This window comes from Cetorhinus maximus, chromosome 5 (assembly GCF_964194155.1).
Source record: "Cetorhinus maximus chromosome 5, sCetMax3.hap1.1, whole genome shotgun sequence".
Taxonomy (NCBI): domain Eukaryota; kingdom Metazoa; phylum Chordata; class Chondrichthyes; order Lamniformes; family Cetorhinidae; genus Cetorhinus; species Cetorhinus maximus.
This window is the reverse complement of record NC_135883.1, coordinates 147,352,869-147,377,010: the sequence shown is the minus strand read 5'-3', so window position 1 is coordinate 147,377,010 and position 24,142 is coordinate 147,352,869. Positions and strand designations below refer to the sequence as shown.

The 24,142-nt window shown below is 40.2% G+C and overlaps 1 protein-coding gene and 1 long non-coding RNA gene across 12 annotated transcripts in view; one reads left to right on the top strand and one right to left on the bottom strand.

Moving 5' to 3' along the window:
* The window catches only part of LOC144681001 (uncharacterized), a 585,681-nt gene that overhangs the window by 475,854 nt on the left and 85,685 nt on the right, over positions 1–24,142 (top strand). For 8 of the 9 annotated variants that reach the window (XR_013576666.1, XR_013576663.1, XR_013576659.1 and 5 more), the window contains exon 8: positions 17,822–18,019. The exons of the other annotated variant lie outside the window; for it this stretch is intronic. This is a non-coding gene — a long non-coding RNA (uncharacterized LOC144681001). The remainder of the gene's footprint in view (positions 1–17,821; positions 18,020–24,142) is intronic. 9 annotated transcript variants of the gene reach the window in all.
* The window catches only part of LOC144681000 (bcl-2-like protein 11), a 39,121-nt gene continuing 23,144 nt past the window's right edge, over positions 8,166–24,142 (bottom strand). For 2 of the 3 annotated variants that reach the window (XM_078542647.1, XM_078542646.1), the window contains 2 exons: positions 18,145–18,287; positions 8,166–9,241 (listed from right to left, as the gene is read on the bottom strand). In XM_078542647.1, the coding sequence (XP_078398773.1) occupies positions 9,187–9,241; positions 18,145–18,287 (198 nt within the window). In that variant the 3' untranslated portion in view covers positions 8,166–9,186. The remainder of the gene's footprint in view (positions 9,242–18,144; positions 18,288–24,142) is intronic. The other variant, XM_078542648.1, reaches the window with a different exon arrangement.

Genomic DNA, 24,142 nt, shown 5'->3' with positions numbered 1-24,142 from the left:
TCTCTATTTATGAAGCTGAAGATCCCATATGCTTTGTTAATCACCCTTTCAATACGAACATACGAAATAGAAGCAGAAGTAGGAAGTTGAGCCCCCCGAGTCTGCTCCACCATTCATTAAGATCATGGGTGATCTGTTTGTGTTTCGAATTTCACATTCCCATCTCCTCCTGATAACCTTTGACCCCCTTGCCTAACAAGAATCTATCTACCTCTGCCTGAAAAATATTCAACGACCCCGCTTACACCGCCTTTTGAGGCAGAGAGTTCCAAAGTCGCACAACCCTCTGAGGGAAAAACTTTCTCCTCATCTCTGTCCTAAAAGGACAACCCCTAATTTTAAAACAGTGCCCCCGAGTTCTGGACTCACCCACAAGAGGAAACATCCTTTCCACATCCACCATGTCAATACCATTCAGGATCTTACATACCTTAATCAAGTCACCCCTCACTCTTATAAACTCCAGTGGAAACAAGCCCCATCTGTGTAACCTTTCCTCATAAGACAACCCACTTTTTCTGGGTATCAATCTAGTAAACATCCTCTGATCCGCCTCCAACGCATTTATATCCTTCCTTGAATAAGGAGACCAAAACTGCACACAGTATTCGAGATGCAGTCTCACCAATGCCCTGTATAACTGAAGCATAACATCCTTAATTTTATGTTCAATTCCTCTCATAATAAAGGATAGCATTCCATTAGCCTTCTTAATTACTTGCTGTACCTGCATACTAACTTTTTGTGACTCATGCACTAGAATACATAGAATATTATATATATAGAATACATAGAATACTAGAATCCCTCTGCACCTCAGAATTATGCAGTTGTTCTCCATTTAAGTAATACTCTGCATTTTTTATTCTTCCTGTCAAAGTGAACAACTTCACATTTTCTCACATTATACTCCATCTGCCAGATTTTTGCCCACTCACACAACCTATCAATATCCGTCTGCAACCTCCTTATGTTCTCTTCACAACATACTTTCCTGCCTATATTTGTGTCATCTGGAAATTTAGCTACCATGTCTTCACTCCCCTCATCTAAGTCATGAATATAAATTTGAAGAAGTTGAGGCCCCAGCACAGACCCCTGTGGGACTCCACTCATCACATCGTACCAATCAGAAAAAGACCCATTTGTGCATACTCTCACTTATCTGCCGGCCAGCAAATCTTCTACCCATGCTAATATGTTACCCCCTATACCATGAACTTTGATTTTTCTGCATTAACCTTTGATGTGGCACCTTATCAAATGCCTTCTTGAAATCAAAATACAACACATCTACAGGCTTCCTTTATCCACAGTACATGTTACTCCTTAAAAGAACTCCAATAAATTGGTTAAACATGATGTCCCTTTCATATAATCATGCTGACTCTTCCCGATTACCTTGAGTTTCTCTAAGTGCCCAGATATAACCTCGTTAATGATCTATTCTAACACCTTCCCCGCGTTAGAAGTCAAGTTAACTGGCCTATAGTTTTCAGTTTTCTGCCTCCCTCCCTTCTTAAATAGAGGGGTTATATTTGCTACTTTCCAACCTGATGGAACCTTTCCAGAACCTAGGGAATTTTGGAAAATTAACGTCAACACATCAACTACCTCATTATTCACCTTTTTTAAGACACTATGATGAAGTCCATCAGGACCCGAAGACTAGTCAGCCTGTAACTCCAGCAGGTTGCTGAGTATCGCTTTCTCAGTGATTGTAATTTCACTAAGTTCCTCAAGTTCCCCTCTCCCTTCCATCTCCCAATTCACAGCTATTGTTGGAAAGTTTTTGTATCCTCTATGGTGAAGACAGAAGCAAAATATTTGTTCATTTCATCTGCCAAATCCTTATCGTCTACTATTAACTCCGCATTCTTACCCTCTCGAGGACCAACACTCACTCTTACTCCTTTCCTTTTTAAATACCTGTAAAAACTCTTGCTACCCATTTTTACATTTCTAGCTAGCTTCCTCTCATACTCTAATTTCTTCCTTCATTCGCTGCCATTCTTTATATTCTGACCAATCATCTGTCCTGCTACTCATCTTTGTGGAGTTGTATGCTTTTTCCTTAAGTTTGATGCTTTCCTTAACTTCTTTAGTTAACCACAGTTGGTGGGTCCTCCCCTTAGAATTTTTCTTAATAGTAGGAATAAGCTTATTCTGTGTATTCTGAAATATCCCCTTAAATGTCTGCCACTGCTTCTCTATTGATCTATCCCCTAGCCTAGTATCCCAGTTCACTTCAGCTAGTTCAGCTTTCATGCCCACATAGCTGCCCTTATTTAAGTTTAAAATATGTCCTGCCACCTTCAAAGATTTATGCAAATGAACCTTTGGGTCCCTCGTTCCTTGCACACTCTTAAGAACTGTACCATTAAGTGTTTATTGCATCACACTATCTCATCTGTCAAAATGCATCGCCTCACACTGCTCTGTATTAACTTCCATCTGCCACTTGTCTGCCCATTCTATTAGCCTGTCTATGTCCTGTCGCAGTCGATTGGTATCATCCTCACTATTTGCCACAGCTCCAAGTTTGGTATCATCTGCAAATTGTGAAATTTTACTCTGTACTCCAATATCCAAATAATTTATAAATATTAAAAAAGCAGTAGCCCTTGGAGAGTACCTGTCTACCATCCTCCAGTCAGAAAAATGGCCACTTACTGTGACTCATTGTTTCCTTGTCCTTAAGCTAATTTTTTTAACCATTTGGAACTGACACTCCTATCCCATGAGCCTCATTTTTGTTTACTAGTTTTTTATGGTGCACTTTATCAAGCACTTTCTTAAAATCCATATAGACAACATGCACTGCATTCTCTTCCTCAACTTTCTCTGTTACTTCCTCAAAAAGTTCAATTAGATTAGTTAAACGCTATCAGCCTTTTACAAATCCATGCTGGCTCCCCTTAATTAACTCAAAACTCCCCAAGTGCCTGTTAATTTTTTCTCCAGATTATTGGTTTCTAGAACCTTACTGACAGGTCTGTGATTACTAGGAATGTCCTTACAAGGGTGTCAAATTTGCCACATTCCAATCCTCTGGCACCTCCCCCATATCTAGGGAAGATTGCAAGCCCTTCTGCTATCTCCACCCCGACTTCCCTTAGCAACCTAGAATGCAAGCTATCTGGACCAGGTGACTTATCCACTCTTACCATAGTCAGCCTTTCCAGTACATCCTGCCTATCAATTTTCAACCCATCCATTACCTTTACCATCTCTGCTTCTACTGATAAGTTGTCAGCATGATCTCAGTAAACACTGACACAAAGTAATCTATTAAGTAACCTAGCTTTGTCCTGTGCTTCTAAGCATATATTTGCTCTTTGATCCAATAGCCCCCACCCCACTACTTACTACCCACTTATATGCTGGTATTATGTTTTATATGCCAGTTTTATGTTAACTGCCATTTTATTCTCATATTCTCTCTTCGCCATTTCGACTTCATTTATCCTCTCAACTAATTATATTTGGCCTGGTTCTCACTTGAAGAATTCACCTCAAATGCATCATACATTTTGTTTTTGGTTTCATCATATTCTCTATTTCCCTTGTCATCCAAGGAATCCTGGATTTGGTTCCCCTGCCTTTCTATCTTGATGGAGTATACCCAGCCTATACCTCAAACATCTCTGACTTAAAAATCATCCCATTGAAGTTAGCCTTCTTCCAACTTAGAAGTTCTGCTTTAGATTGTATCTCGCTCTTCTACATTGCTAATCTAACCCTCATGATACAATGGTCACTCTTACCCAAGTATTTTCCCCACAGACACTTGGTCCACCTCATTCCCCAGCAACAGATCCAGCAATACCTTCTTCCTCGTTGGATCCAAGAATGTACTGGTCATAGAAGCTCTCCTGTACACGTTTCAGAAATGTTTCCCCCACCTTTCCCTTTACTCATGATCCCTATCGATATTTGGTGAATGAAAGTCCCCCAATATCTATAGTTATTGCACATCTCTGTGCTTTACCTGCAGATTTGCTCCCCTGTCTCTGTCTCTCTCACACTATTTGGAGGCCTATAGAATAGCCCCAGTGGCATGATCGTCCCTTTTGCCTCTCAACACTAACCAAATGGGATTCTGTCCCTGCTGGGACACCCTCTCTTTCCAACACTACAATGTTTTCCCTAATCAGATAAAAGATTTCAGGCTAACAAGCTAAGACCCAAGGATCATGATTAGAAAATCCTGAGCAAAGTGGGATTTGAAATCCAGCAACATCTCAGAGGTCAAGTACAGATGAAGGAAGGCATTTGGTTCATCTAGCTCATTCTTCTTTAGAAATCTGTGGTTTCCCCACGAGAGAACCCAACTCTCTCTTAATTGGCTGCTGGAGTTTTTGACTCCATTATCCCTGTTACTCACCTAGAGCTGTCAACTCTGAGTTAGCCAGAGAACAGTTGAATCATAAAGATTATGATGTCCCAAGTTTGATACCTGGTCTGCACTGAATCAGTTGAACTTAGCCAACTCACTATAGGGAGCACTATAATTAATTCAAGGTTAGAGGAGGAAAAATAAAGCAAGCAGTTCCCATTCCTCTGTGGGTGGGTGAACATCAAGTTAGCATGGGATTGATTTCCATTTTCATGTTTCTATGATTCATTGTTGAGGGTCACATTTCAAAACTTGCAGTTATATAGCACCTTTATCACAATAAAACATCCCAAGCTGCTTCTCACAGGAGTGCAATTAAATAAAACCAGTCATAAAGAAAATACTTGAAGGAGACCCCTGGGGATGCCTGATACCCATGGAGCTGTGGCACAAGAAGAAATGGATGTCTCTCAAAGGATCTACATTTATATAGCTCCTTTCACAACCTCAATGACATCCCAAAGTGCTTTACAGTCAATTAAGTACTTTTTGAAGTCTAGTCGCTGTTGTGATGTTGGAACTGTAGCAGCTAATTTACACACACCAAGCTCCCATCAACAGCAATGAGATAATGATCAGGTTACCTGTTTAGGTGATGTCGATTGAGGATAAATATTTGCCAGGAGGAGAGAAAATTAGAGGAAGAGGGAAGACAACATCTTTGGCAGCATCTCCCAAACTGTGACTTTCACCACCTAGAAGGACAAGGACAGCAGGCGCATGGGAACATCAGCACCTCAAAAAGGTGCCGCTCCACGGTGCACACCATCCTGACTTGGACACATATTGCTGTTCCTTCATCACCAGTCCTGGAACTCCCTACCTGTCAGAACTGTGGGAACACATATACCACACAGACTATCAGATTAAGAAGGTCACCCATCACTTTCTCAGTGATAACTCAGTATAAGTCGGCATTGACTTTGATGCCCAAGTATGGCGGGGGGAGGGGGGGGGGGGGGAAATCACCCTGAATACAGAGCAAGTAGCACCTGTGAAACCTTTACAAGAACAAAATTGACAAACTCCTGGTAAGGGAGAGTGAAGAAGAATACGAGCTTGGCGAAGAGACAGAACAGGCTTTGTGGAATGCAGACCCAGAAAACTAGACTTCCCTTTGAAGGAACCAGATCAGCCAAGTGGGTTTTGTGGGTTTCTTTTCTTGTGGAGTTACTAACCCGACTGTTATTGCTCATTTTTCAGCTGGGGCTGTGCGACTTAAACAATCAAAACCATTTCTTTCCTTCTGAAAGTAGAAAGATTACGTACAGACATTCAGATTTGGGTGCTCAGATTTTCGTGACATAGAAATCTTGACTATGTATCATCAACCAAAATAAAACCCCAAAATGAACTGTAGTTTTGATCTTTCACTAGTTGGTTGGCATCGAGACATATCCATGTGGTCATGAAAGCCAGTCGCTGAGCTGGGGATTCATGCAGCATGGCAATGACACAAGGGTGCAGAACTCTAAATATGCATTTAACGAGAGTTGTGTCATTCTTAACGACCGTTCTGAACAAGTCCTTCCAGTGGTATTACCAAAATGATCACGAGGCACTTAGCTGGATTGGGCAAGCAAAACAACAGCATGTAATGTATATATAAGAAAACACCGTACTGCAATAGACACATTGACTGAGTATTTGAAAGAAATCCTAACTTAGTTATTTAATAAAACCACAATGAAATGAATTCAAAAATGATGATTTGGAACTGAAAGCACTTTTACACCCACACAGCAATGCAGTTTCAAGCAGCAATATTTTTGTTTCTCTTTGCCTTTTAAGATAGTTCAAAATAGGCAATCTGTAGATAGAAAAGGTTATGTACCTTAGAATAACAAGAGAAATAAAACTCATACGATGCCTCCAACAAGAATTACACTGAATCACGAGTTTGTACCACAATTACCTAGTAACTGAAAAAGATGAAATCTTTTAAAATACTAATAAGTCACAGCTAAATATGAATAATACATTTGTTTAAAAACATATGAAAACCCATTTTCAAGTAAATAATACATGGATGACAGACTGCTCCCCTTAAACAATGTGATTTGGAGACAAGTTTGACCATGCAGGTGGATATCTTTGAGAAGATTACAAGGTCTGAGATATTCCCTAGAACACCTCTGACATCTTCAGGAAGAAACCACGCTCTGAGGCGATCCCCTTTACTACACACTTATACTTTCGATGGGAAATGCATTTGATCTGAGGGATCTCTCAGCATATATATCACTCTTGATTTGGCTGCTTCACTTGACAGTTGGAAGTTGTGTGAAAATCAGTCCATTGTACAGTATAGTGGACAGGAATGTCAAAATATACACAGATGGTGTATGTCTAGGGACTGTTGTTTGCCTTTAAATATACCTTAAAAATGAGTGTGCATGGAATTCACAGTAGCCTTTCAACTTGGGTTGGAAATTGTTGCAAAGCAGGTATTCTAATTGGAAGAAAATGACAAGCGGTGTTCCCCCAGGCATCCACTCTGGAGCCTTAGCTTTTCACTGTATTTATCAATGGCACATGAAGGAATATGGTATTGTATATCCTAGTTTGTAGATGGCACTAAGTTGGGAGGGACAGTAAGTAGGGCAGATGGGAGCAGTAAGGGACAATGGGACATAAAACATATTGTGCGTAAGGGCACGACTATGGCAAATGGAGCACAAATGTAGGTATGCCGGAGGTCAACCACTTTAGATCCAAGAAAGATCAAAGTGTTTTGTAAATTGTAAGAAACATTAGAAATGTGTAGGAGATTTGGGAGCTTAAGTACAAAATTCATCAAATCCAGTAGACAAAATTCAAAAACTAATCAAGATGACAAATGGATTCTTGGCTTTTATTTCAAAGGGGTGAAACATAATGGGGAGGAAGTTACGGTTCAGTTGAACAGAACCTGGTAGTTTCGTGAAGCAGCTTCTGGCTTGTTACTGTCAGGGCAAAGACACCGCAGTTAAAACAAGAAAAACAGCATTTCCTCAGGGGTTGCCAATCTCCATCTGGAATACTGCATTCAGGTTTAGGTTAAGTCTTGCAAGCTTAAAGGGTAAATTTTCAGGACATGTTACATAAACAGGGCTTGTATTCCCTTGAGTGTAGAAGGTTGAGGGGTGATCTGATTAGGGTGTTTAAAATGTTAAGATTTATTAGGGTAAATAGAGAAACTATTTACTTCGGTAGGGGAATAAAGAATAAGGCAGGATAATCGTAAAATTACAGCTAAACCATTCAAGCGGGAAATCAGGAAGCACGTTTTTAACATAGAGGGTGGCAGAAATTTGGAACTCTCTTATCCAAAATGCTGTAGATCTTGGGTCAATTGGAGCTTTCACGGCTAAGATCGATACCTGTTTTTAGGTAAAGGGATCATGAGATTATGGAGCAAAAAGCGGGAATTTGTGAGGTGATGTGCGAATCAGCCATGATCTAATTGGATGGCAGAGCAGGTTCCAGGGAGTGAATGGCCTATGCCTGTTCTTATAACTTTTTTGTCCCATTCTTGAGTGAGTAAATCTATAGAATGTCGTAGGTCAGAAAGGTGGAAAGTATTGTACATCTTCAGGTAGCTCTGCAGCAGAACAAGTTTCGATCCAAAATTGAAATTAGCATCACATTACCTGCCATCCTCGATTAAGATACAGTTCCATGGATGCAAAGATGGCCCCCAGTAATTTGTCCCATCATTTATCCATTGTCTGCAGGCTAATAAACTGCACGTAGGATTAAAACCAAACTGAAACTGCAGAGGATCTTTGGTTTGATTTTCAGCAAATTTATTGTAAGAAAAAGATTTTACTTCAAAATTACACAAGTTTCAAGACACAAAATATTTTTGTACATAAAAGTTCTGTAGCTATGTACAGCAGTATTGCACAGTTAAAAATTGTCAATTCCCCTTCAGACATCAGTGCAAGGAAGAAAAAATCAAATCAAAACTGGAGGAAAAAAACAAAGGGTTGGGAACAGTGGGAAGATGGAGATGGTGGGGAATTACTTAAACATTTGCTACATTTACACTGAGTCCTATGCAGCGTATGAAAACACTACGCAAACTGAACTGAAATTAAATAACTTTAAGCAGAAATTAACAGCATGGGGGAAAAAAAAGTTGCAGACAGAATACATTATAGATCAGTTTGGCAATGGATTACAGAGGGAGGGGAGAAGACGGGAGGAAACAAACTGAAAAAACACGCGAGATGCTCTACATCTAATAAATAAGTCAGTTCAAAATAACTTACACATATACATTTCTATTCATCTCAGGGCTGCAGGGGATGAACATCATTTTCTTGTTATATAAAAAAGGGTGTGTTATGAAAACAATTCAGATTGTATTTGATTGTGTTTTGGGGGAAACGTAAGGCAGCTCTTGATATTTTCTGGCTCAGGTTCCAATAATTGCAGGAAACACTTGTAGAATACAATACATGGGCTCAAAATTAATTCACCGCTGAACTGTTCCGACGGTTTCACCTGACGAGAGATCCACACCCATTGCCGTCTTCCAGTGAACTTCGGGGACTAGCGGTGGTTCAGCCACTGAGTTGATGTCCATTTCATCAGATTACTACACGTTAATGCCAAAATATACACACAGACAAGAAAAAAAGCTTTGATTCTGTAAAAGCAAGAGTTGAAACTGCTGAAACCTTCAGCCATCCAGTCTGTCTTTAAATGGCAGGGCTACATATTTGCTGGGTTTTCTTTCAGGAGTTAGACTGAAGAGTGTATCGGTCACAAACCGTTGATCCTTCGCCTGTACAGTATGTTTATCCGGTGCCAAAAATTTCCATTCTGGTTATTCGGTGGTCTGTGATTTCTCGCCTGTAATCACAAGAGTTTTAAAGAATTTAAAATAATACAGGATTCCGAAAAAGGGCCCAGCCCCCCTCGAAAAAAATTATTCAACATGTATCGCACAAAACTCGCATCTTGAACTATGTAGTCACTAAGCTGATTTGGCGTGTTAGTACTTAACATTGCACTTAAGCTAAAACGTTTACAGTTTAACTTTGGTCCAATGCACTTTAACGGTACAGGGTATCCTTCAACACTTCAAATTGCTCCCAGCACCTGTAACAGATGTATAACTAAGAATATCCAGCACCTTAGTGTTTGACTACTCAAAATTTGGAAAGAGTAACCTAATTTGTATTCATGTAGAACCTTCCACACCCTCAGGATGTCCCAAAATGCTTCAGAGCCAATCAATTTACTTTGAAATATCGTTATGTATCCGTGGTTGGCAATTTATGAACAACAAACAGGAAATGAATGACTGACCAGTTTTTGTGACATCGATTGAGGGATAAATCTAGGCCAAGGCACTGGGAGAGAACCCTCTACTTTTCGAATAACATCTTGCTACCTTTTTATGTCCATCTCAAGAGATAGACGGAACAATAAAGCACTCTTGCTTGAGTGTGCTACACCGCACGCTTAAATTGAGTGTCCTAAGGTGGGGTTTGATCCCATAACTTCTGGAATCAGACATGAGAATGCTTTCTATTGATCCAAGCTAACTTTTTTTACTGTTCAAGCATGTGTAGCATAAAATTTTAACTGGCCTTGGTCATACTTTCTGTGGAAACCCCAAAAAACACTGAATACAATATGATGTTTTAAATGTATTGTTAAGAATGTATACATACATATAAGGCGAAGTTTTAATTTGAAACTCATTTTATATCTATTTTGCTTCACTTCATTGAATACAGCAGTCTACAGGTATGTAACTAAAATTACGATCTTGTTGGATGGGCTTGAGCAACCTGGAAATTAAAAGGAAGATATTCTTCTCTCCTCTCAGTCCATGATCTTGCAATGTCCTGCCCCCTCCAACTTCATTTTATTAATATAATTCATTTTGCATCCTCTTTTCAGAGTACCAATCCAACTACCTTTCCAATACACCATCTAGATTCTGAGATGATCTCCTTGACACAAACCGCAAGACCTTTCCATGCCAAGTCTAGGTTATAGTTTGCAGACTCAAAACTGTATTCACCTTTTTCTTTCTGCCTTAAAAAACATATTCCTTTTTGGCCAGCTACATAAAAGTTGCTTTATAAGTACAGAAGTAACAAAATGTTGCATTTCAGTTAGAACAAATATTGGACTTATACACTTAACTCAAGGTTAATAGTTGTTAGCCTTGTAATGCTGTGGTTCTCTGACCAGCAAGCAATTGGAAGATCTGTACTTGGCCAGGTTCAACGTATCCTATGCATATTTCACACACCAAAGCCAGGACACAAATTAACAGTTGGGACCTCTTTATGTTCAACTTCAAATTTTAACCACAGACTGTTATAATAAAAAATGCAATCACTGAGAGAGGAAATATTGGGCGGGATTTTCTGGTCCACCTGCCATGGGACCGGAAATTCCCACCCGAAGGCAACAGTCCATCAAATTCTCCGTCCCATCTGTGACGATTTCCATACCGGGCAAGGCCGGAAAATCCTGGCTGGGCAGTCACAACCTCAATTATAAATTACATGGAGGAGGAGGAAGAAGGGAAGCAATAATCCAAGTCTTTTTTTTATTTGTTCATGGGATGTGGGTGTCACTGGCTCGGCCAGCATTTATTGCCCATCCCTAATTGCCCTTGAGGAGGTGGTGGTGAGCTGCCTTCTTGAACCAGAGCAGTCCATGTGATGTAGGTACACCCAGTGTGCTGTTAGGAAGGGAGTTCCAGGATTTTGACCCAATGACAGTGAAGGAACGGTGATATATTTCCAAGTCAGGATGGTGTGCGGCTTGGAGGAGATCCTCTAGGTGGTGGTGTTCCCATGAGACTGCTACCCTTATCCTTCTGGAAGGTACTGGTTGTGGGTTTGGAAGGTGTTGTTTCAGGAGCCTTGGTGAGTTCCTGCAGTACATCTAGTAGATGGTACACACTGCTGCCACTGTGTCTCGGTAGTGGAGGGAAGAATTGTTTGTGGATGGGATGCCAATCAAGCGGGCTGCTTTGTCCTGGATGGTGTCAAGCTTCTTGCATGTTGTTAGAGTTGCACTCATCCAGGCAAGTGGAGAGTATTCCATCACACTCCTGACCTGTGCCTTATAGATGGTGGAGACTTTGGAGAGTCAGGAGATGAGTTACTCGCTGCATGATTCCTAGCATCCGATCTGTTCTAGTAGCCACAGTATTTATATGGCTAGTCCAGTTCAGTTTCTGGTCAATGGTAACCCCAGGATGTTGATAGTGGGGGATTAAGTAATGGTAATGGCATTGAACATCAAGTGACTCCAAAGAGATGGTAAACCTCTTGCTTTTTTTAAAAAAAAGGCTTGTAGTTATATAGGTTATGTTTACACTTCAGTGTTGGTTTCCACTCACACTGAAAATATAAGTCCTGTTAAATATAGGGCCTGAACTGACTCCCAAGAAAAACTGTTTCCGAAAAGGCAGTTTCCTACTGTTTGGATTATAAACTTTGTGGACGATACTGAGTGTGGTGCTGAACGTGGATGTGTGCAGACTGTGAGCCCTCTGCTGAACAGTGTAATTACAGTTTGAACCAGGCAGTATAAATGGACCACTGCTTGGCAAAAACTAACACTGCAGCTACTGGTCTCAAGCTCGCAGCTATAAATAATCCATTTAAACAACCCTCAGAATGCTGTATGTAAATTTAATTAATTAAAGAGTCACAAATGTTATTAAGGAATATGTGGCAGCAATTTTGTGCACAGCAGAATTCCACACTGCAAAAAGATAGAAATTACTTCTTTAACATGGTTGTTTTGATTGAGCGGATACAGGGAAAATTTCCTATTATTCTTTTGGTCAAGGAATCTCTATTGTCTACCTAAACAACCAGATGGAAGCTCAGTGTAACATCTCATCTGAAAGAACAGTATGCCTGACAATGTAGCACTGACACGTCAAGTTAGATCGCAGAACTGAATTCCTCGTATGGGTCTTGATAAATAGCTGCGTAACTGACACTGAATGGCTCAACACTGATTAGATGTCCTTCTCATCATTTATTTAAAAGCCATTTGCTCGCACAAAACAACTCTGGACTATTGATTCCTTCCCCTTTTCTAAAAGCATTGAATCCCACTGTGGTACCATTCCTTCACTCCATCTAGTCAGTAAGTGCTAGCAGGATATCCGATTGTGGAGGGCATCACAACACATTTGCTCACTTTTCAACACGGCTCACCAGCTAGCAGCCAGGGCATCTCATCTGAGATCAACTTATTCAATGCATACACGTGACTCAGAAGCCCCCAGAGACTTGCTAGAAAAATTGAAGCCGATGGGATTAAAGGGACAGTGGTAATGTGGATACGAAATTGGTTAAGAGACAGAAAGCAGAGGGTAGTGGTGGGTGGCTGTTTTTCATACTGAGTGAAGTATAGAGTGGTGTGGATTAGGATCACTGCACTTTTTGATATATATTAAGGACCTGGACTTGGGTATACAGGGCATCATTTCAAAGTTTTCAGATGGTAAACAACTCAGAAATGTAGTTAACAGTGAGATGGATAGCAACAGACTTCAGGAAGACACATACTGGTGCAGTGGACAGACATGTAGCAAGTGCAACTTAATGCAGAGAAGTGTGAAATTATTCATTTGGTATGAGAAGCAAAATAAACTAAATGGCACAATCTTAAAGGAAGTGCAGGAACAGAAAGACTTGGGAATGTAAGTACACAAATCTCTAAAGGTGGTAGGACAAGGTCGTTAAGAAAGCATGTGGAATTCATGTTCAATTCAGAATACAAAACCAAGGAAGTTATTGTAAACTTTTATAACGCACTGGTCATGCCCCTGCTGGAGCGTTCGGTCCAATTCTGGGCACCACATTTTGGCAAGGATGCTAAGGGTTTGGAGAGGATGCAGAGATGATTGACTAAAATAGTTCCAGACATGCAGTATTTCAGTTACATGGAAAGACTAGGAAAGATAGGTTTGTTCTTCTTGTGGCAGGGTAGGTTATAGGGAGATTTAGTAAAGATGTTCAAAATCATGAATGGTCCGGTGGCAGAAGAGTCAGTAACCAGAAGACACAGATTTAAGGCAGTTGCGCAAAGAACAGAGGTGAGATGAGAATTTATTTTATGTATGGAGTTGTTATCATCTAGAATGCACTTCCTGAAAGGGTGATGGAGGCAGATTTAATAATAATATTCTAAAGGGAATTGGATAAACGCTTGAAGGGGAAAAATTTAAATGGTTATGGGATTAAATCGTTAGATCTTTCAAAGAGCTAGCATGCTTTCAGCCTCCTGATGCTAAAGAGCTAGATGGACTAAATGGCCTTCTTCTGTGCTATGTCATTTCATGATTCTGACAGCTGTGTTGCATTGTTAGCTTGCAACAATATTTTATTATTATTTACAAATAAAGTCATAAGATTACAGGGCAATAAATGATTTTACTAAAGCATGATCTTGATTAGTTAGATCAGATTCATTACAACTATCAATCTGCTAGATGCCAAGAGCTAACTGTGGTAATCTAGGCTTGAACTAAATAGTAAATGTTGCTCCTTTACAGTAGACCACAGATTAACTGGAGGGCAACTGAAAAACTAACATCTGAATTTAGTTATAATCAGTGCCACTGCTATGCAGCGTTTGAAAAGTCAAATTCCATTTTCTGGCCTTTCCAGCCTCCAGGCTCAACTATTCTAACATTATGCAGGCCAGGCTCATATCTCTGATCCTCCATAAACCAACACACCCAGAACTCTGCTGCCTGCGTCCATACCCTGTACCAAGTTATGCTTGCCCGTTACTCTGGGTCCTGCCTACCATACACTATTTCCCAACAATTTGCCTTAAAATTCTCATCCCTTGTTTTTAAATTTCATCAGAGCCCCATTACTGCTCATCTCTGCAGCCTTCTTCTGCCCCGCAACTCCTCACTTCACCTGACCACTGCCAGTCATGCTTTCAGCCTCCTGAACCCCATGCTGTGAAGGTGTGAAATTCACATCCTAAAATTTTCCACCTCCCTCCTTTTGTAAGACCCTCTTTAAAATGCACCTCTTTCACCAAGCCCTCTGTCACTACTAATTTCTTCAGCTTGGCATCCATTAGTCGATTGTCTCTGAAGCACTCTGGAACTTTTTTTGATGTTCAAGGCACTCTATAAATGCTGTTCTGGACTCTGAGATTTCTGCTGGTGTTTCGGCGAATTGACAATCTCTGCTGCCCGTTAAAAGAGCGATTTAAGTAACTCTAATGTCTTTTCTATTACATAAGATTCCAATGTTCTCATCAGTGGTTCGGTGATCAAGTTCCATCTATTTATCCTTGCAAACTATGATCTAACGGCCTGAGTTAGGAATAATTTCTCCCATATAAAACTTTTAATCAACTCCGAAAGCCACTGATGTGTGGGGAGGTGGAAGGGGGAATAATGTACTGAATTGCAGAATACAACCCACCAAACAGAAAAAAAGTCCTGGACAATCCCATCAACCTGTGTAATAAAAAATGAATTTGAGATTTAATCACCCTACAACGGCGTCCCTATATCCACACTGTCCAGTTACACTGTACTGAAGGATAGAAGAATCTCCAAAAATACATACAGTATCATTATATATATTTAGCACTTTTTATAATTATACCATACATTTTCGTATGATTATATCTTACAAAGCCAACTCAGCAGTTACAGTGGAGGAGGGAAAGGTGAAAAAAAAGCGCTCTCTAGGCTCAGGGCACAGACTTGGGAGCATCGACTGCAACAGCAGCTGGTGTTTGTGGCTCCAATATTGGCTTCGAGTGAGATTGTTTGGCACAAAGGAATTGCGATAACAACTGGGCTTTTCCCCTACAAAAGCTGAGGGGAAACGTACTCTGTATACGTGATTCCTGTGGAAGCAGTTATGTGCAACCACAATGGCAGATTTTTATCTCTTCAAATAATACTTTAATGTTTAAAAAAATCTGGCATTGTTCTCTAAATATCTTCAAACCATATTCGCAGTAGATATACTCACTGTGTTTCATGTTGTGGCACAACTGAAAATTATACTTTGAACAGTTTCTCTGAACAGGTTTTTATTGTTTTTTTCAGTTAGAATCACAGAACCAGACAGAATAGAATGAGGCCATTCAGCCCAGCATGTCTTTGCTGGCACACTGAAACTACCAATTAGTCCCACTCTCCAGCTCCTTTCCCATAGCCCTATATATTTTTTTCCTTTTGAAGTACATACCTAATTTCCTTTTGAAAGTTAATATTGAATCTGCTTCCGCTTCTCTTTTCAGTCATGCATTACAGATCATAGCAATAGGTTGAGTAAAACAATTTTGCTCATCACTCTCTGGCTGTTTTGCCAATTATCTTGAATCTGTGTCCTCTGGTTACCAACCCTACTGCCAATGGAAACAGTTGTCCTCACCTACTTCATAAAAAGTCTCATAATTTTGAGTACCTTTATCAAATGACCTCTTAACCTTCTCTGCTCTAAGGAGAATAACCCCTGCTGCTCTAGTCTATCATCATAACCAAATTCCTGTCCCTGGTATCATTCTAGCAATTTCTCTATAAACCCTCTGAATGGACTTGATATCCTTTCTGAAGTGTGATGCCCAGGATTGGGCAGAATACTCCAGCGAAGGCCTTTTTACCTTTTGTGTTACAGACTATTTGTGTAGGTAAATTCACGGTCCTTATGCCCCTCCTGACAGTTCCCACTTTCCCTGTTACCTTAAAACAAGAGATCCCTTTTGTTAGATGTTTCAGTTCCTGATTTGTTTTCAGTGCCTGCAGCAGGTCATTCTTATCTTCAAAAGTGTCAATGTTCCATTGGCAATGAGCTAGGAATAATTCCTCCCATATAAAACTCTCAACAATTCTGGAAGCTGATTTGTGGGGTGGGGAACGGGAGAGAATATACAGAACTGCAGACTACAATCTGCTAATCTTAAAATTAAAATCTAAAAGAAGGCCTAGTATACTTAAGTATACTAAAGTCGTTAGTATATTATCATTCACAGCCACTGTGGGGAAAACAGTTTGAATTTCCTCTTTTTATTCTTCCGCTGTCCTTGAGCAACCATTTTTTCAATTGCTTTCTGCAGTTTTGTATTATTTCCTCTAGATCTGTCCCAGGGCTGATTGGATAATTTATTTCTAGGTCCCTGCCACTCAGAGGCAGGAAGAATCTATGCCTAACAGTAACCCTCCACCTCGTCATGAGACAAGAAGATCAATAAAGATGTGGCCCTGTGCAAAGGCCAACCTGCTATTCCAAAGTACTACCCTAAGTTGCTTTTGTTTAAAATATGAGGGCTTGAAAGGGTGTTCTTGATGACATAACCTACAGGTTTTTCATTTCCAGCAACAACTTCAAGGCTGGCTGCCAGGAAGACTCAGTTTAAAGATAAGAGACTTTTTTGGGCCGGCTGTGGTGAATCTGGTAAATTTACTTCGGGGTTGCTGCCACTGCCCAAGTCCAACACAGTGGCAGTCAGTGGTACTATCTTCTCCCCACCACTAAACCCCAATATAAACACAGTTTAGAGGGATTGAAGTAGTTTGTAATATAACCAATTTGCTGAATGCAGTTAACCTGCATACATTATAAGAACCTGTAGTAAAGTCAGTCTAGCTGTTGTTGTTGTTGACAGGCCTAATTTGGTATTCATGGAAATAAACGCACGTTTTAACACTGAATGGGACAAACAGGAAATGAGTGAAACAAGCAAATGAATTCTCATTCATCAGAGAAGAAAGGAAGGTTTTCTAGTAAAGTAAAAGTTTTAGCTCTCAGATGTTTCATTCTTGTCCACTTTCAACAATAGACTGGTGGCATAGTGACAGAAGCAAAGCCATGTATTGTTGGAAGGGCTCTGTCAATCCTGGGAAACAAGCGTTTAGGAAGTATGTGTATCCTTGACCGTGAACTGCTACTCTCAACAGTGGTTTATTATTCAGACTGACATTTGACACAAATCCATGCATTTTAGTGGGTAAGCTAATCACTCCTTCACCACCCACCCACCTAGAGGCAAACAATTGCTTCTGCAATTGACAATCCACAAATAAGATCACAGGAGTTTACCAGTCTTTGAGACTTGTGATTTCTGAGAATATGGTTTCCCAACTGACCCACTAATTACAAGGAACTCTAGACATTCTCGTAATTATCAATTAAAAGTTGAATTTCATCCCTCAATCTCCGTATTTCTCAGTTAAAACATATGCATCTCTTAGCTTCACAATTGCAACCAACCCAATCTACGAGCAATCGTTAGTTTTTTTTTGAAAAAGCATTAAAATTGTGTTTTTAATTAACTATTTTAAACCTTTTTAGTCTGTATATTAATGAATCTCTGCTTAAGGTGCCAGAAATTATGCCTTCCAGGCACATGGCTCAGTTTTAAGAGATATTTTGATTACAGATTTATTCACTTTCTCAGGAATGAAAATGACGACAAGGTGACAGATTGCAAATGAAATATACACAGAAGTGTGATAAGGCCAGATATAAATGTAAACCTAAGCCATCAAAATTACAAAGCTACCGAATTCACTCCTGTCACGACTAGAACAGTTTATATAATGTTCCAACAGAAGTCTGGAACCAGGCAACAAGCCCCGAGGAGGATGTTATAACAGTAAGTCAAACCTTTACTATCGTTTTACTAGAGATATGCAAAGGATGGAAGTCAATGTTTCAATTTAACTACACAGTACTCGCAGGCTAACTGTGATGCCTTGGTTCAGGAAAAGGTTGTCTTACCCCAAAATGGAGGAAAGACAGCAAAGAATATGGGAAACATTACTGTTCGGTAGATTAATCTCATCCTGCTTAGGCACAACTCCATCAGCCACTGACTGCAGCAATGGAAAAGTCTGCATCTCAAGACTGCCTCCTCCTCCCAGCTGAAGAAGGACAAGATACAGAGAAGAAGATAATCAAAGGATAGAACAGCACCAAACAGAAAATAAACCATTCTATCATTAGAACATGCCAATTACTCAATAATAAACTTTTGTTTTATCTGCGTCAGCCACCAGTATTGGTTTATGTTTACAAGCATTAAACATCTGTTCAGATGATTAATGTACACCATTCCAGAAACGAGGAGTGGGGTGGCTGTATCAGGAATTCTGGGTCTCAGCCAGACTACTAAATGTTTATATTTACGGATATGTCTCACAATTTGAGGCTGGATTACACTTGTCCCAGTTGAATAAAATATGCTGGCGAGTTACTGAAATTATCAAAATGTTTTAGCTGCATTAAAGTATTGTAAAACAAGTGCAGTTTCCTGATTGGTTATTACTTTTTCTATATCAGGTAGTATCTAGGTAGTTACCATTTATGCAAACAAAAATTCTAATTCCACTGAAAATATGTTGCTGTCCTTTGGGTTAAAAAGGGACTAAATAACCAAAACTAAACATCTACCATGCCCACACAGTTTGGCTCAGGCATGTTGACTAATGATGATACATCAATTTTGTTCAATAAATTACAAATAGATAATTAATGCGCTCACCAAATTAATTTTAACAAAGTTATACAAGTCTGAATTTAATCATGGGGCAGGATTTTCTCCCCGTCGGGGGCGAAGTTGAAGGGCGGGTGCACAGAGGCGTGCTTCTGATCGGCGCCCCCAAATGGGGGTGCGGCACCATTTTATATGGGCGGGCCTTCAACGCGACATCCACACAGAAGCGCTATGCGGGCGGGCCTGTGCAGGCGGGTGGGGGGGGGCCTTAGGGAGATCGGCTGTTCTGTGACAGAAATTAAAAATAGAGAGAAAAATAAATTCCTGACATGTCCCCTCATGTGACACTGTCATGAGTTGGGACATGTCCATAATTTTAACAAAAGCTTTATTAAAATTTTTAAAAACCTACATGAAACCTCATCCCGCCCACGGATGAGGTCTCATTCTTTTTCTAATTCCCGCCGGGGGCTCCTGGCCTGCCCACCAACCTTAAGGTTGGACGGGCAGGTCCATTAATTAGTTTAATTACTCTGTCAATGGCCTCAATTGGCCATTAACAGGTCTGTGGGCGCGCAGCTGATTTTGCTGCACCCCCGCCTACCGGAAAATTTAAATGGGGCGCGGTGATGTCGGGAGTTCCGCCCAACGTCACCGCGCGTCATTTTATGCGTCGGCGAGTGGGTCCCACCGGGAAAATGGGCTAGTTTAGGCCTAATGACCTTTTTCTGCTTCTATAAATCCTCATGCTCTTTTTATTCTTGATTTATTTTTAAAAATTTATTTTTGATGTTCATTTTCTTTCCTAGTCACCTCACAAAATATAATTCAGCACAAGGCATCCTGGCTGCATTTTACAACATAAATGGCTCTTGTTAGCACAGAGTAAATAATGGTCAGGAGAGGTGGCAGGAGCCAATCCTGTTCCCACTTGACATCCAAACACCTGCACTTTTCCAGCAGGGCTCATTGGATATAGTAAGCAGGATCAGGAATATTGGCTGATTTCCTTACCTCCTCCATCTCCTGTATCTGACTGGAACTGCAAAGAACAGTCATAGCACACAGTTATTATTAATGTGACTGAGGTGATTATACCAGTCAGCTAATTTGCAAGTCCTGGTCTTCACAGTTTGTCGTGTATGGTGCTGAGTGAAAGAGAGACAAAAGACTTTTCAATAGCTTATGTAGCTACAGATGCAACAAGAGATTTGGAACACGTATGTTAATTTACAAGGAAATGCACACTCTAGCGCGACAAAAACACCAAGTTAGTTTGGCAGCTTCTTGCTAATCAGGATTGGACAAGTTGAGAGTTTGGCTCAAGTTTAAAATCAATCTTAAATTAGGCAAACACCACTTAACATAGCCTTCAGCTATGTAGCTACTGGTAACGTACATCTCATACAATATAGATCAGAATAACTAGTCTCAGTACCGACAATGCCCCGAGGCCAAAAATGGGGGAATCTAAGTGACTCATTCACAGAATAACAGTAGAAGATACAGGTTATAATGTTTGTGTCAAGGCGGATCCTATTAAATCAAAGTGGTTATTAAACCTGGGCAATTTTATGGATAAGGCAGACTCTCCCAGCAGGCATATAAGGTAATAGCTACAATTTCTGCTGAGTATTAAGAGGAGGGAATTTAATTTAATTTTCCTTTTAAAAAAAGGCAGGATTTCTTTCATTTATATATGGGTAATGTGTTGACACATGTCCAAGGGAGACATGTCCTGCCGGTGGAGACATGATGTCTTCCCAGGCCCACTTTAACATACACATGTAATTAAAATAAACAACTCTCATTGTTCCAATCCATGAAGGTTAAACCTTTCAGCCATTTACATCCACAGTGAACTAAGTCCATTCTTTGCCTTTTCCGTGCCCCCGTATGTATCTGTAATTATTTCCCCTAATGTATCATTACTTCGTCTGGAGTAAAATTATGATATAAAATTACAGATTTCAAATACAAAATAGTTCATGAAAATTTAAAAATTGAAGTCATCAATGTCAGCAGCTTTTGTTTGGATCAAATGCTGGACCCATTAATATTTAACTGATGATGTTAATGTTAGACCAGAGGAAACCTGCCACAGCTTGTATCCTGTTAAAGGGCCATGCATGCTAACACTCCAGTCCAATACTGAAGGTATGCTGCATGCTGAGAACTTCACCATTCAGCTGGATGCAACCTTAATGTTGCGTACTCTAACAGGTGAACAACTATCGGTGGCGTGATATGTAGATCAAGGAAGTAGTTCCATGAGCAGGACAACATTTCTCTCTAAGCCAACATCACTAAACTGGTCCTCTCATGGTTTGTGGGAACATGCTAAGTGCACACTATCCCCTACATTTTCTTACAGAAGTCACTGCACAAAGTAATTCATTTTACATAAAATGCTTCAAGTTTTTTTTTTAAAGCACTAAGAAAGTGCTTTGTAAATGCAAGTTCATTTAGCTATTCAAAGTATTGCCTCCTTGGTTCTGCAGTATTTAATCCTGCCAGATCAATGAGCACCATGACAGACTCATCGCATCAGGTGAAGCATCCTGTGAAGAGTTAGAACCACTTGACCAAAGGGAAACAAATTGGATGTTTACCTACCCTCCTTCAACAAAGCATTTTGTATCGATTTTAGATCTACTCTCCTCTTGTCACCCTTCCCCTCCCCCCTCATCCAGTATGGCTGTACCTTGAAATGTCATGTTCTTTTCAAATAAACATACAGGGTGGAATCTTGTTGAGGCATTGGGGTCTCGCATTGAGAGATCTGCCAAACCACAAACCAATCAGGCAGTGGCGAGGCCAGCGACGGGCCTTCCGTTGGAACTTACTGATAGGTCACACTTCCATTTTTAAAAACAAAACAGCGCAAATTAAACAGCCAATATTATTCGGTGCAAAACGATGACTTAAAAAAAAAATTTCATGGGACATAGGGGCTGGTAATGCCGGTATACATTGTCCATCCCTGGAGGCACTGAGAAGTTGGTGCTTAGCCTTCGTGTTTAACCACTGATAGTGTTTTTATGCAACTGAGTGGCTTGCTAGGTGGGCAGTTAAGAGTTAACCAAGCTGATGTGGGATTAGAATCACATATAGGCCTGACTGGGTAATGACATTCTTTCCATAAAGACCGTGAGTGAAATGGTCAGGTTTTTTTTTTTTGAAAGCAACTATTGGCAGCTTCGAGGTTGCTTTTACTGGCATAAACTTTTTTTGCTTCCCAGAAATTTTCAACTGAATTCAAATTCTCAAATTGCCAGGGTGGGATGTAATAACAGATTTCCCGGTACACGGGTCCTCTACAAAATAACATGTCTAACTGTAAATCTCAAACACGCACAACAACAAAAAGGGAATTGTAATATAAGGAACATCAACAAACATTAGTCATCTTATCATTTTGACTCCGAGGGGGTGTGGGGAGAAAAAACCCCAAGGCCACATCAAAAAACTTCGAACTCTGTTTAGAAAACACAGGCATCCTCTGAAGCTTCCTTATGTTGTTGGCTTCAGATATCAAAGCAGGAAGTAACATGCAAGTAATATCTGAAAACGCAATAAAAAGCTAAATTGCCTATTACAATTAAAAAGCAAAAATACTGATGTGAAAATCTGAAATCGTAACACTAAATTTTGGGAAACACTCAGCAGGTGGATCACCTAGCCACAGGTGCTCATCTGATCTGCTGAGTGTTGCTAACATTTTTTGTTTTTTATTACGTATTAGAATTGTTTCATGCAGCAGATTATGTGCAGTGGAGGAGGTAGTACAAAGGATAGTCATTTAAAATATGTTATCACCACCTACCCCGCCCCCCCTCAAAACTGAAGACTTAAAAGAAAACTAAGTTCATATCATTCATCTTTCCAGCCCCAAAACAGTCTAGGTCAGGAGTTGAACCTAACCAGCAAGTTCACTTTGGCTTAGATTTCAGCACTGAGAATGGCATCCAGGATGAGCCAAGTGTGCTGATCTCACTTAGGCCACCGATAGCCAACTGAAGTAGACAAGCATAACTCTGTAATCTGAAAAATTCAGTATTATTCCCTGCTTGTTAGTTATTGCAGGAACCAGACCTCAGTGGACTGTTTTCATACCTAAGGTGGCGTAGTGGTATTGTCACCAGACTAGTATTCCGGATACCCAGGGTAACGGTCTGGGGACGCAGGTTCGAATCCCACCACGGCAAATGGTGAAATTTGAATTCAATAAAAAAATCTGGAATTAAAAGACTAATGGTGACCATGAAACCATTGTCAATTGTTGTAAAAACTCCATCAGTTCACTTGGCTCTTCCTGGATGCCATTCTCAGTGCTAAAATCAAAGCCAAAGTGAATTTGCGGGTTAGGTTCAACTCCTGACCTAGACTGTTTTTGGGCTGGAAAGATGAGCGATGTGAACCGTTCTTTAGGGAAGGAAATCTGCCATCCTTACTTGGTCTGGCTTACATTTGACTCCAGGCCCACAGCAATGTGATTGACTCTGAAATGACCCAGCAAGCCACTCAGTTCAAGGGCAATTAGGGATGAGCAATAAATCTAGCCAGCAACGTCCACATCCCATGAACGAATTTTTTAAAAATGAAGCATGTGCATTTAGGAGAAATCCAAACCTATCTGAAGGTGTACCTCAGATTGAAAGTTTTCCACCTCCTGCTGGAATGGCATTCCCCTTTAAGAGGAAGGTTCAGAATGTAGTTATTATTACCTCTTTACCCCATCCCCACTGTACGCTTCAGAAATGCTAATTTCCCTTATGAAACTTAGAAAGTAATTTTTACAGCACATTTTAATGAATGCTTGAATTTTACCAACAATCAATAGCTAACTTTTCGGTCAAGTAAAAACCATGATTGTATGCACTTCCTGGTCATAAACATTAGTTTGTTTTGTCACAATTTTTGGTCTCACTTTTCTACCAACATTTCCCTTTAGCTTTGCTATGTCACAATGCACATGCCAGCCCTATATCACCAAGTGGCTCCGGTCAGCGAGTTTCTTAGACCTCTTTTCCAATTCAGTTGCCGATTTGTACTTATCAAATTCTATTCATCAACCCCAGAAGTGAGTATTAGGTTTGTATATTAGTTGATTTGGACTTACACATAGGGAACAAAAAAATCAAAACTTGCTGCTGAAACAACAGTAAAGGATCTGGCAAACAGTTAGGCTGTTCAGGAGCACAGCAGAAAGGGCAGACAATTTAACGCGAAAAGTATGAATATATTTTGGGAAGCAAACAGAAATATGGTAGTACACACCCA